Here is a 14,189-nt window from a genome sequence, read left to right as displayed (position 1 = left end):
AAGGAAGGAAGGAAGGAAGGAAGGAAGGAAGGAAGGAAGGAAACTGGGCAATATTTAAATACAATTTCAAATTGATTGTCTTTATACAAAAGACATTTTTATACCAATTTGGTGAAAATAAGAGAGGAGTAATTTTTGATAATATAAAAATGGAATAGAAGAAACTCTTGTGAATCAACAATGAGAAACAAAATCCCTAACTTTACCTGGTTACACTATCTAGGCAGTATACACACTGAGCAACATGGGAGAGAATGCAGAGGCAGCTCCTTTACAATGAATGGTTTCTTCCCCGAGATTTCAAGGAGGCCCCCTACGGTGTTCTTGCAGACAATGCATGAGGTCCCCTTTCTGGGAAATACAATTTCGTAGTAGTGATTTTATGTTCTTTGCTGTCAGTATCAACACAACATATATTAGGAACCAGTAATTCCTAATTCTCTTAATCACTTTCCTGTGGCTGGGACAAAATACCCCCACACTCACAATTAAAAGAAGAGGCTTATTTTGGCTTTGTTTCAGAGGCTTCTGTCCAGGGCTGGCTGGCTCCGAGGTGGAGGTGGCTTGGTAGAAGGTCATGGCAGAGGACAGGACACACAGAGAAAAGGGAGGAGCTGGAAACAAGGATCCACCCTCCAGGGACCACTTCTTCCAACCTGCTCCTCCTCCCCTCACAGCACCTCCAGCTATGAACTGGTCCATGCATATGGCACTCCTTGGTCTAAGTACCTGCGAGAACTTCACCTTCGCACAAGTGAGAACTCTGCAGACATTTCGGATCTGCATCATAACACTTCTCTCTAGAAGCACAATTCATCAGTATTTCTTGAACTATGTGCCCCATGAGCACTAAACTCCAGCTTGTAAGTCTATCTTTGTTAGAAGCCATTGTGATGACTTAGAGTTACTGATGGATTTATTAACTCAAATACTAATTTATCCTGAGGCATCTTCAGGTTGGACGCTGTTCTGATGTTAGTGTAGGTGAGCCTTTCCTGAGTTAGTTGTGTTCTCCTACTGAGTAATGAGAAGCTCATTCCCTTCATTTTCCATTTGCACCATTAGTTATTAAAAAATAATTAATTTTTTTGATAATTAAAATGGTTGAAAAGCAGGGAGATTACCACATTAACTACTAATTATTTCATGTTCTGGGTTGCCTTTAAATATCCAACCAACATAAGTATCAAATGATTATGATGCATATCTCTATGTGTTAATTTCTATTGCCTTTCCATCCTAGGTTGGAACATACTTAAAAGTTTTTTACAAATAATCATTTCATCAGCCAAAGTTATTACACTGGAGCCTAACAACATAGCTGGAAGTTGGACCTTTATCGATGTTACCTTTCCCTTGTAGACATCAATGGAGGATATGTCTGAAATTCCTTTAAATCATCTGTACAACCTCTCTAATGAAAGAACTCGTCCTAGATTAAAGGTCACCACCCTACACTAATGCAAAGAAAAAGTCACTGTGCGTTCTTCAGCCCAAAGCAACATACAGAAATTCCGTCCTTCCTTCTGCCAGGTATGACCATACAGTTCAATGTCACACTCCTTGTACAGGAGCGACTATTACATTCATGTTATTGAAATTATGGCTAAAATGTTAAATTTTTTATCAGAATCATTTTTAATTTTTTGGAGACATGGTCATATTATGTAGCTCAGGCTGGCCTTGAACTCACTATGTAGCCCAAGCTGGCCTTGAACTCTCACTGATCCTCCTACCTCAGCCTCCTGAGTGATGGGATTACAGGCACACATGAGCATGCCTGGCCAGAATCAATTTTTAATCTAGTTTCCTAAATGATTTCTTCTTATAATTTTTATATCTGGAGATCTATTTATTATTTATACTCATTTATATTAAATGTCTAAACTTTAAATTCTAAGTTATCTTAAACAATAACTACAGATTCTTTTATATTTAAGCACTAATTATAATGGAATTTAATTGATAGCTTTATATTTCTTTTTCTCACATCTTTTTCTAGATTTGAGTATAAAATCTCTGATTTTAAAACTTGGTATAGTTGGAAATTAGACCATGACTTTGTTCAAAGAAAGATGGCCAATGAGCCTTATTTTTTAAAGAACCTTATACTATTTTTGAACATTAAACAATATTCTGACAAAACAACATTATGATGACATGAATACAAATGAATCAGAAACATACGGATCAAATTTTCCTTGAAATAGAAGCAGGTTTGAATAAAGAGGAAAAAAGTCATTGGCAAAAATCATTCTGAGTATTGCCAAATCTAAACTGTCTGAAAACATAGGGCTTTTAAAAAGACATTCTAATGAACCTAAAAATACTGTCTTTGTTTTCCCATCCTTAAATTATTCTATAAACCCAATATTGAAAAAAGAATTAAATTACTTGGGAAGTTTAAAGTATATAAAGCATCAAACAATGGAAAATGACAGAGTTTGGGGAAACCCCAAGTCTTGAGAACCAGATTAAATTGCTTGCTATCTGTGCAATAAAATGTGCATATGTTTCCAGGAAAGGTCATTAAAATTAATTTATTAGGAATGCTAATAAAGAACTAATAAGCCAGATAATTCATACATCTTTATAATTTAGAGAACTGAAAACCTTACGATAAAATTTAGCCCAGATCCAAGCCTAGTCATTCGCTACTAAAAAGAAAAATAGTGCCTACTTTATCATATAAATTCATTAACTATCATGAAAGAGTGCTTAAGAAAGTTGAAAATGTTTTTTCACAATTTGTTAAAACAACTTGTCTAGAATCTCTGAAGTAGTTCTATTGCTTTTTTATTTGCTTACTCCTATGTGTTTGCTTCATTTTGCTGAAGCAAACATACGGACCTCAGAGAATTATCTGTTCAGCTCAAAAAAATTCAATAAAATATCCTTAGACTGTCCTGCCAAAGCCATTGCAGTTCATTTGTCAAATTTCTAAAAACAGTATTTCACAAACTGACATATTTTCCACAGGTTCTCTGAGGAATCATAAGGCTACTTTTGATTTCAACAGCCTTTTGATTTCCAAAATGTAGTTAGGTCTCTGCTATTTCTTTTTCCTTCATAGAGGCAGGATTAACAAAATGTAATGATATGTGTAGCTGACTTTCTCCCCACCTTATGACTGAAACAATTTAACTGCTGCATTGTGGGTTGCTTCACAAAATTCTGCTCCTGTGCGATCTCAATTTGGTTTGTTTAACAACTCCCGAAATACTGAATGTCTTCTTTAGAGGAACATGTCCAATGGTTGATGGCCTATAAGAGCTTTGAATCATGAAATCTTTCAATGATCATTCAAGATAAGGATTTAACACCCATGGTGTGCATCGGGCGGAGCACTGAAGATACAGTCATGAATGAGAGATACACACCCCACGATCTCATAAAACACATTTGTTCAAATATGTAATCACAGCTGTGTACTGCGATTCCTCAAAGGAACAAGGCTCCCAAAAGTCATTAATGACTCACGAAGAAGCGACATGAATGTATTACATTTTGTTTAGATTTCATGTTCTTCCTGTGACTTTCATTGGGTCACTTTCCTAGGAGCATTCGCAGCCATATTTTACACTTGAAAGCTGTTCTAACCTAATTTGCATCATTAGCTTTTTCCAGAGTGTGCCACCCCATCACCATTCTATCTATTTATTCCGGTTGTTTCCTTAACCGGGAAAGAATTCTCTCTTCTTGTTTCCACCACAGCTCCCCACAGCCCCGTGACTCCTCCCTCTTCGGCTCTAGTTCATAAACCCCTACTCAGCTGACCTCAAGTAAAGGATACCTCCTGTATGGCTCCTGTGACTTTGTATCATTTGTCCTTAGTCATCTCTCTTCTGCTTTCCCATACTATCTTAATTGCATCACCACTTTTAGCACTGGCACATTCTACTCTTTCTAAAGCTAGATGCATCTACCTGTCTCCAGTTCTATGCTCTTTTCAGCATGCCATCTTTTAATATGCATAGTCAATAATTTATTCTGGGCAAATAAATAAATAATAGCAAATGAAGTTGCAAGCCGACTTTCCTGAGTAATACTCTTTTATGATTTCCAGTTCCTTCCACTGAGAAGTAAGCATATTCAGAATCCACTATTGCCAATAAAAGACGGTCTTGTTGACTCTGTTTGAAACAACGTCACACTGAGAACCCCACAGTGGCGATGAGTGGAGCTGTAAGAAAGTGAAGCATCTGGATACCCATATTTATAGAACAACATCACGTGGATGTTCTCCATGAGGGCGCAGTTAACACAAGTAAGGTACCAGGAGGGTCACTTGCTTTCCCAGGCCACGTATGCTCCACTTCTGGTTAAAATCTACTTTAGGGATTGCTTCCGTATGAGAAGCCAGATAGCTAGCTAGCTGGGCTCATTTCACTCTTCAATATATAGAGAATTAAAAAAATCATACCACAGTGATATATGCTCACCCATGTTTATAGAGGCACAGTTTCTAATAGCTGAAACTTGGAAACTACCCAATTGCCCATCCACCTGAGACTGGATAAAATATAATGTAACATAATTTTAAAAATATAAAACAGAGTACTATTCAGCCATAAAAAATGAGAAACTAGAGAGATTTAGAGCTAAGTGGATGTACATTGAGGCCATACTCTTAAACGAAGTTAACAAATCACACATGTGTAAATACTGAATAGTTTCTCTGGTGTGAAAAAATAAAAGTGTAAATAAGGATAAAATGTATAATTGATATTGTATAATAGGAACAAAAGTCTAAAAGAGTAGAGTATGTGGGAGGGGTAGCGGAAAGGTAAAAAGGGAAAAGAAAAAATATGTGAAAAGGAAAAACATGAAAACAATATTTTGTATACAGGGAAGGGTGGAGGGCCTGAAGGGAGGGCTAGGGAAAGGGAAAAAAATAAGAACCTGATAAGTCATGTATAGGCACAAATTCCCAATGATGAATGTAACTGTACTGTATACTTAAAATGTACCAATAAATTTAATAAAGTTTAAAAATACTGAAAAAAAACAATATGAAAGAAACAAAAGCAACCAGAAACTAGTATATCTCAAACCGAACACATAAATATTTGGAAACCTTTGAAAAGAGTGAAATGTTAATTTTAGGCTCAAAAAGTGATGATACAATAATACTTTAAAGTAAAAATTGCCCTTGCAATAGAAACTGTTCAGGGAGAAAGAGAAACTCAGAATATAAAAATATAAACTTACAGCAAGACAGAAGTCAAATTGTATAAATAGTAAAAGAAAAAAACAATACAAGAGAAGAGTGAAAAAAAAGAGAGAAACTTCAGAAAATGTCAGTGGGGCCAGGGGAAGATGGAAATTAAAAGGAAACAGGCTGATCATATTTCATAGATTTCTTGATTTGTTTAGTTAGACATTTCAAGCATATCCCCAAGGAGAAGACTGGGAGAAGCACGTACCACTAATTTAATTTTTCTTGTTTAGGCCACATACCAGGGAAGAAACGATTGGCTCACCTTCACAGTGCTGATTTCCCAGTCACATTTCTGACCATAAATGTACAGTAGTTTTAACATTGTAAGAATTCTTGAAAGATTATTTAAATATGTGCTTTTCTCAGGCTGCATTTATAATGCTCGAATTGAGGACCCTGAACAATAATCTCAAAGCCATAATTGAAAAATAACCTATAATCCTAAATGCTCGAATTGTTTATAACAATTCAAAAATGTCAGCACTGGAATTAAAATCTATGGAAAAGTCTGGCTTTGGGGGTGGAAGAAAGATCTAAAACTCTGCCACACGTTCAATAAGAAGTTTTTCCTCCTAGGTCAGAAGGCTAGGCATATAAAACTTCACTAGACTAACCCTGTGATCTATTTAATTGTGCCTGCCGATCTCTTTCCATATATACAATTTTTGGAGTCACAGAATTGATTATGGTATTTTCCACAGGCTGTGCAACTGATTGTAGGTAAAGCAACACCACCATGAAGTCTCAGGGTACACAAGCAGTTAATCCCCTTGGAAGAGTCCCCAGGCAGACCCAACCTGTACTTAGATCTGTAGCTCATTAAACAAGGGTTTAGTGTAATACAGCAAGAAGGAATGAATGAGACAGACCAGGTCTCACATTTATTTCACTTGACTGATTCTGAGAAAAACTGAAGGCAATGAACTTTAAATCAGGTATGGTCCCGTATTATTTTTTTAAAGATTATCCTTCTTAGGTCTCATTGTAACATTTACAGGGTACACAAGCATGAACAAAATAAATTTCCATATGGTGTATCTCTAAATGCTTAGGCAGCATTAATTGAGTTAAGGCACCACTAAACAAATTATGTTCTATCTTTCTATCTCGGACTAGAAGTCCAAATTTCAGTTTAGAGTGTCTAGGCTGAGTGTTCAGAGGCTGACAAGACCAGAATAAATGAGCATTGACTTCCCCAATGCAATGGCTTATATCTAGACCTTATATATGTAAAGCCTCATGCGGTCATAGGTGCAGCTCTTCTAAGGAGGCTGGATCATGGGTGTGCGGTGCTGGGATTAAGGCTGAGGTGCTGGGATTAAGGGTGTCCCACCCTGAGTGTGAGTGGCACCAATCAATAGGCTGACAGCCTGGATAGAATATAAAGGAACAGAAAAATAGCTGCTGCTGCTGCTGCTGCCACTGCCTTCTCCCTGCCCTGTGATGCCCCTCTACCATAATGCCTTTCCCTGGAGCCAGCCGATTGTGAACTGGAATGTGAGCTGTGAGTCAAATCAAAACTTTCCTCCTTCAGCTTTGGGTGTGGGGAATTTTGTCCTACCAAAGAGAAAAGTAATGAAAACATCTGGCCTTCCCACTGAATGTGCCGAATTCTCTCTCACACAATCTTTATAAGTTCTGTTTCATTTGTCTGAAATACCTGCATGCCTCCCCCAACCTCTTCCCTTTCTCAAACCTTCCTTGTCTTTCAGATGGTAGCAAAGCTACGTGTGCGTGGCAAAGTATAGATGTTCAAAGAATACTTGTAAGCAGAAGAATGAGAATTATTTAGGGGACATTTTAAACATGAAGATTCCATACAGACCACTCCCACAGATATCTTTAACCAAATACCGCAACATGTTAAAGACTAACTTGATATTAATTTTCAAGTTTTATATACTCCTTTTGAGCTCCATCTTCTCTCTTCCCCTGTACTATTGACAGCCTCCATGTTTCTGTAGTAGTTTTCTTACATATGGGACTTAAAAGTATACGTTGAAACTATTTCAATTTTAAAGGCTTATCATAGTAAAATACACATTGCATTAATCCTCCTCAAAACACTCCCCCTTCCACTGAACACACCCCTCGTTCTTGTCATGTTCTCAAGCTGTTCTGAGCATCCTCTTTAGTGAGGGTCTTTCTAAGGCATGATCAAAGCATACGAATGCTGCTTTTCAGGACCTTCCAAAGGAAAGGCAGACTTGTAAAAATATTTCACAGTGTCTTCATCTGTGTTATTCACGGGGTGTGGCACCCTGTGACTTGTGGCTGTTCCTCAAAGTCAAACTGACCATGAAAGTTAGACATTCAAAATCCACTCAGGACATCAAGGCAGCCATGAGAACACAACTAAAGATATGAGCCGGGGATGTAGCTCAGTGGTTCGGTGGTCTGCCTTGCAAGTGCAAGGACCCGAGTTCAATCCCTAACAAAAAAAAAAAAAAAAAAAAAAAAGATATGAAAGGACTTCCAGAGTGCTTCAGAAAGTGGCAAGAATGATGGAATAAACATGCTGAAAGCAAGGAATAGTATCTGGGGGGATGTTGTTGGCAATGTGTATTTTATTGTGATAATTTTTTAAAAATTAAATAATATATTTTTTATTATATCACAAACATAATTTTTCAGTCATGTTTTGAGGTAAAATTTGTACGTAGCAATATTAGCTCTTCTGTTTTTGTGATATTAGGGATTGAACACAAGGCCTTCACACTGAGTGAGCTACATCCCAGACTCTTTCAATTTTTTTTTTTTTTTTTGGGGGGGTACAGAGTGTCGCAAGTTGGTAAGTTGCCCAGGCCAGGATCAAACTTGCAGTCCTCCTGCTTCAGCCTCCCAGAGTATTGTGATTGCAGGCACGTACCATGATGACCAGTTTGTTAACTCTTCTTTGCTGTAGTTATTGCAACCATTGACTGTGACTGCCAGCTTGATCTGTTTGAGAGACTCCTAGTAGATTAACAAGCACATTTCTGGGCAGATTTTGGAGGCATGACCTTGGGAACTCTACCTGGTCCCTGGTCTCTTCTTCTCTGGTGCATTTTTCCTCCTCTCTCCTTCTGTGTGACCATCAAGTGAGCAGCTTACTCTGCCATGCCCTTTCACCAATATATTTCTGACTTGCAGCCAGGCAACCTCGGACTGAAACCTCTGAAACTATGAGTCAAATAAACTTCCCCTCTTTTAAATGCTAGCCTTGTGTATTTTGTTCCAGCATTAAGAAAGCTGATTTATACAATTATGTAATTGTTTACAAATTATATATTTATATAACAGCTATAAGGCTCAATCATAGGCTCACAGTATTTTGCATGTAGCTTTCCTTTGGTGTTGTTGCATTTCAGTAGTGCTACTTATTTAAACACAGGTCTTCAATACCAGATTATCAATTTTTTGAGATCAGAACCAATACCCACTTTGTTAAAGCTTCAGAACCTGATAAAATGTATTGAAAAGTGTGTCTGTAAGTCAACTGATACATTTGCCTCAGAGATGTGGTACCTTGTACATAAGTATAAAACATAAATTGGTCAAATCACATGAAAATCAGGGGTCCTCAATGTGTCAAAACAAGGCCCACCAAGAATATATGAAATTCAGTGCTTACCATCCCCCGTCTCTGCACAGAGCTGTAAGCCCAAATTGTTCTGGGGATCAATCACCCAGTGATTGCTGGTCACAGTGATATCAAAGACAAGCCAACCCACATCTAAAGCTTGGGCCTTTCTTGTGTCTAACAGGAACAGATCTGCATCCCTAAGGAGAGAAAAAATAAGTTAAAGGTTTGACTGAAGATCATCATTTCCTATACGTAAGTAAAAACATTTCCAAAGCAGTCTGTAAAATAACAGGAACTGATTAAAGAACAAGGGGAACAAGTGACCTCAAGTGATGAGTAATAAGATGCAGAGTGCTTCGTTGACAGTCTCCCAGCCTAAACCTGCTGCAGATTAGGAATATCTGAAAGTAATTTCCACGCTATTGCCTCTCACTGGCCTTGCCAAACCTACGGCATGGTCTTATTTTGGTCCCATTCATCAGGGTTCCCCTAAACCAAGTTGGGTAAATAGCCCCAAAACAAAGAATCAAAACAAACGAGGCAGAAATGAAAGAAGCTGCTCCAGTTTGCATGAATGTGGACTCTCAAAAGAAACAAGCACAAGCAGGATGTGATTCAAGCGTGTGTTTTAAGGATAGTTTCCTAATGTTTTCCATTTACATGATAATTATTTTATGGATACCAAAGGCTAAGAGAGGGTCACAGAGAATACCACTGGATTAAGGGATAAATTTCCTGGGATGAGTGGTAGATTCTGCGTGACTTGCTTTAGCTTTTTTTTTTTTTGCAAGTCTAAGTCACCTGGGGACAGGGGTGGCTCTGAATATGAACTCGGGTATTCTACGATAATCTGCAGTGTTATGTTTGTTTAGTAAGACATAGGAGCATATTTTTGAATCTTAATTTCAGCATGAAACTTACAAAACTATGAATACTTATCGAATTACAATGAATGGTTTCATTGTTTCCTTACTACAGGCAGTTTCTGAACTCTCTGTTACCTGTTTTTGACATTTGATCTTTACAGCAACTCTCCCATATTAATAAAATTAAAGCTCAGATAGGTTAATTGTAAAACAGTGAATTCCTTTGACGTGAAGTAGAAATAACACTGTAGTGCATTTTTATGAGCTTTAAATTATGCTGAATCTATGTAGGAGCATATCATTTATACAAAGAAAACCCAAAGCCATGCCACAAGTTATGTTAAATACTACTTTACAGTTCCCACCCATTTATCTACACCACAAAGTCACTTCAAAGATGGCTTACAAAAGGTGAGGAACAAATTTTGAATTAATTATACATATGCATTATTTGTTTATAAACACTCTCAAATGGAACGTTTAGAAAAATCTAGTGAAGGTTTCAGAAATACCATCTTCATTTCTTTATCTCAACTTGACTCATACTGCTTTTCCATTAGCCTAGAGAAACTAAAATAAATGTAATACAATTAATTGTATCATCTAGCTGTTCTATAATGGACAATGCAACTTTTACTCTTCTTTCCCAATTTCAGTCATATTGTTTCCTAGAGGGAGGCTGCAGATGTTTCTTTTCCAACACGATACGGAACAAGGTTACAAGAATACAGTACAGAGCAATGAAAAAAATCATTTAGTTCCCACTTGAATTTTAAGGTGCCCTTACAGTTATAGCACGATGGAAGGTAAATCAAATTCTGCTTCTTCCTCTGAACTTCAAAAAGCACCAAATGAACAGAATCCAAGCAAAATATTCCTCGAGTTTTGAAGTAATTTGGTAAATATCTCTGAGACTATAGTCTTTCAGCTAACCACACTGCCCACTTCTGGAACAGAAAAAGGAGTCACTTTGTGGCTTTGGTAGTACCAGGGCAAAGTTTAGAATGCTATCCCATGACACACTTTTTCACATCTTCCTAACATGTCTATGAGTATCAGTTTTGATGGGTGTTTTTAGGTCAGAACATCAGCTAAAGGACTCAAGCAAGCTCTAAATATCTGAATTTCAGCAATGCAAATTGCAATTCACTCAAAGGTAAATCTAGGAAGCCATATGGCATTTTAAGTCCATGGATTTCCACATCATCTCTCAGAACTTATGAAAGTTTTGTTGATTTCTCAGCTATCATAATTTCCAATTCTTAGGTAAAAATCTTTTTCTGATTGATAATTTCTCCTCTCTCCTTTAATATAAAAACCTCTGCTACATTCCCTACAATTAGTCATATAAGCTTTAGGACTGTCAAATCTATTACTAATAAACATGTGACAAAGACAGTGCAGTAACCTGTTATGATGTGGGAATGCTGGTGCATTTGCAGAGATGGGTTATAGGGCAGCAGCCTATCAGCCACAAGGAGAACTGAAAAGCGCTCTCAGATTGTCTATTTTGCACATCTCCTGCCAAAAACAAAATTGACTATGGAGGATATTTGCGGTTTCCACAAAATTGCAGAGGTTTCCATGAACAATTATTAGTTAGATTCTAAGGAAAACTCTGAACTCTGAAGGCAAACTCTGAACTGTGATTTCTTGGTGGTATACTGTATATTTATTTCCAAGATATACCTACTACAAAGTGTGCTGCTATAAACACTCATGTGTGCCAGTAATATGATGACTTTAACTCTTTCGGGAAGAATTCTGGAAGGTGGGTAGCTGTATCAAATGGAATTTTTATTTTTAATTTTTTAAAGAATCCCCACATTGACTTCCATAGTGGCTGTCTTAGTTTCCATTCCCAGCTACAATACAGAAAGGCTCCTTTTCCCCCATGTCCTCACCAGCACTTGCTGTTATTTGATGTTTGATGATGGCCACTCTTTCTGGGGTAAGATGGGCTCTCACTACAGTTTTAATTTGCATTTCTCTAATCACCAGTGATGTCAAACACTTCTTCATGCATTTATTGCAGATTTGTACTTCTTCTGAAATGTGTCTATGCATTTCAGTTGCCCATTTTTTGATTGGGTCCTTCCTTTGGGGGGGGTCTCAATTTTTTAGTTCTTTTTATATTCTAGTGTTAGCTTTCTGTTCAGTGAATCTTTTACTTCATATAATTAGATCATGATAATGGATTTTTCCTTATAATCAGTCAATAAATGCAAACATACCTAGGAGCACACCATGCGTGCAGTGATGGATGTTTGAAATGCTTACTTTGGTGTCTACTAGGCTGCATAAATGGAGTATTGTCATTAAAAGATTTTAAAATATGATCAAGAATGTAGCATGTAAAATTTTTTTCCCACATTGTAGGTTGTCTCTTAGTTCTGTTGATGGTTTCTTTTGCAGTGCAGAAGCTTTTTAATAAGATGAGATACCAGTTGTTGATTCTTTCTGCTAGTTCCCATGCTACTGAGGATTTGTTCATAAAGTCTTTTCCTATGCCAATATCTTCAAGAGTTCTACCTAACTTATCTTCCAGCAAGTTTAGTGTTTCTGTTTTAATATTTAGATCTTTAATCCACTTGGATTTTAATTTAGTGCATGGTTAAAGATAAGGGTTTAGTTTTAATCTGCTCCTCAAAGGACTATTATCTAGAATATATAAAGAATTCAAAACAATCAGCCCCCCAAATATAAAGACCCGATTCAAAAACGGGCATCCAAAATGAACAGACATTTCTCAGGCAAAGAAGTAAAAGCAACAAGTAAATATATGAAAAAATGTTCCACATTACTGGTCATTCAAGAGATGCAGATGAAAACAACACTGAGATTCCACCTCACCCCACAAATAATGGCTGCTATCAAGAAATCAATCAATGATAAATGTTGGCAGGGTTGTGGGAGAAAGGAACCCTTCTCCATTGTTGGTGGGAGTGCAGACTGGTGCAATCACTATGGAAATCAATATGGAGATACCTCAAAGAGCTGGGACTAGAGGTTCCATTTGACCCAGCCATCCCTCTGCTGAGCATCTTTCTAAAAGAATTAAAAGAATCATACCAGAGTGATATGTGCACACCCATGTTTATGGCAGCACAGTTTGTAATAGCTAAAACTTGGAAACAGCCCATTTGCCCATTATTGGAGATTAGATAAAGAAAATGTGGTTTTTCTATAAAATGGAATACTACTCAGCCATAAAGAATGAGAAATTAGACTCATTCATAGGAAAATGGAGGATATATTGAGGATATACTCCTAAGTGAAATAAATAAGTCACACATGTGTGTAAATACAGAATAGTTTCTCTGATGTGAATAAACTGTAATAGTACATAAGATCCTAATGAGACAACTGACATTGTGAAATGGGAAGAAAAGGGCTAAAGGTGTAGGGAAAGTGGGAAGGTAATAAGGTAAAATATATGAGAAAATGAAAAAATGGAAATAAAGTGTTTATAGATGGGGAGAGGAGGAGGGGGTGAGGAGAGGGCAGGGACAAGGGGAAAAAATGAGAACCAAGACCTGTCATGTAAAGGTGCAAGATCCATGCCAATAATGAACATAACTGTACTATATACCTAAAATGTACCAATAAACTCAATAAAAGAAAAACAAAGAATGTAGGATGTGAAAGCAGCTACCCTGTGATTTTCCCTCAAAATAAACTACAGAATACTTGAAGTAGAATATTATGTAACCAATATATTTTATTCCTGAGAACATTACAATAAAAAATGAAATAATGTCCATGGTCAGAACTGGAGGAAGAGCTGAGGTTTCAACATTATGCTTTCAGAACACTTTCTCTAATCAAACAACAGTTCTTTTCAGTTCCAACACATAAACTGATTGCTTTACTGATTCTGGAAAAAAAATCACTAGTTTGAGCTGAGCCACAAATCCAAAACCTTCATGAGTCAAAACAGAGTGAAGGAGTGACCTGTGACATTTCCCAGGCCCACTGACCTAGTTGGGAACTTACTCAGTCTTCAATTTAACATTTATTCATTCTTTGTGGTAGTTTTGCATCTTGTGTATTTTGGAATAGAGATGTGTGGGGCACTAGAAACTGAAGAAGCAAGGAACGACCCCACCCTAGAGGTTTCTGAGAGTGCATACCCCTGCTACAGCTTGATTTGGGCTTTCTAGTCTCCGACCTGAAACAGGACTAAGATTTCCATGTTTTTAGTGATTTATCGTGACAGTACTAGAAAGTTAATATACTTCCTCATCTGGGATATGTCATATATTAAGTAAGAAATAGTCAATAATTTCAAACTCTGAAGAGAGTAAGGGGAAAGAGAGCCAGGAGGCTCTTGGTGAGTGATCAGCTAAGCATATTTATAGAAATCTAATTGTAACTGGTTAACGTGTGACTAAAATGTGAGAAAATAAAGGAGTAAGAAAATTGAACTTGATACAGATATGGGAACACAAATGAATGAATCCTTAAATGAACCCCCATTTACCTTTGCTGCAATCTCTTTTATCATACTATATCAAATTATATATATATATATATA

At 37.0% G+C, this 14,189-nt stretch overlaps 1 protein-coding gene across 2 annotated transcripts in view; it reads right to left on the bottom strand.

Moving 5' to 3' along the window:
- Bmp5 (bone morphogenetic protein 5) overlaps nucleotides 1-14,189 on the bottom strand; it is a 117,012-nt gene that overhangs the window by 37,085 nt on the left and 65,738 nt on the right. For both annotated transcript variants that reach the window (XM_010628930.1, XM_033763411.1), the window contains exon 3: nucleotides 8,835-8,983. In XM_010628930.1, the coding sequence (XP_010627232.1) occupies nucleotides 8,835-8,983 (149 nt within the window). The remainder of the gene's footprint in view (nucleotides 1-8,834; nucleotides 8,984-14,189) is intronic.

Source organism: Fukomys damarensis, unplaced genomic scaffold, assembly GCF_012274545.1.
Source record: "Fukomys damarensis isolate Sample0158 unplaced genomic scaffold, DMR_v1.0_HiC HiC_scaffold_14, whole genome shotgun sequence".
NCBI lineage: Eukaryota > Metazoa > Chordata > Mammalia > Rodentia > Bathyergidae > Fukomys > Fukomys damarensis.
The sequence above is the reverse complement of the archived record's forward strand: the minus strand, read 5'-3'. Positions and strand labels throughout refer to the sequence as shown.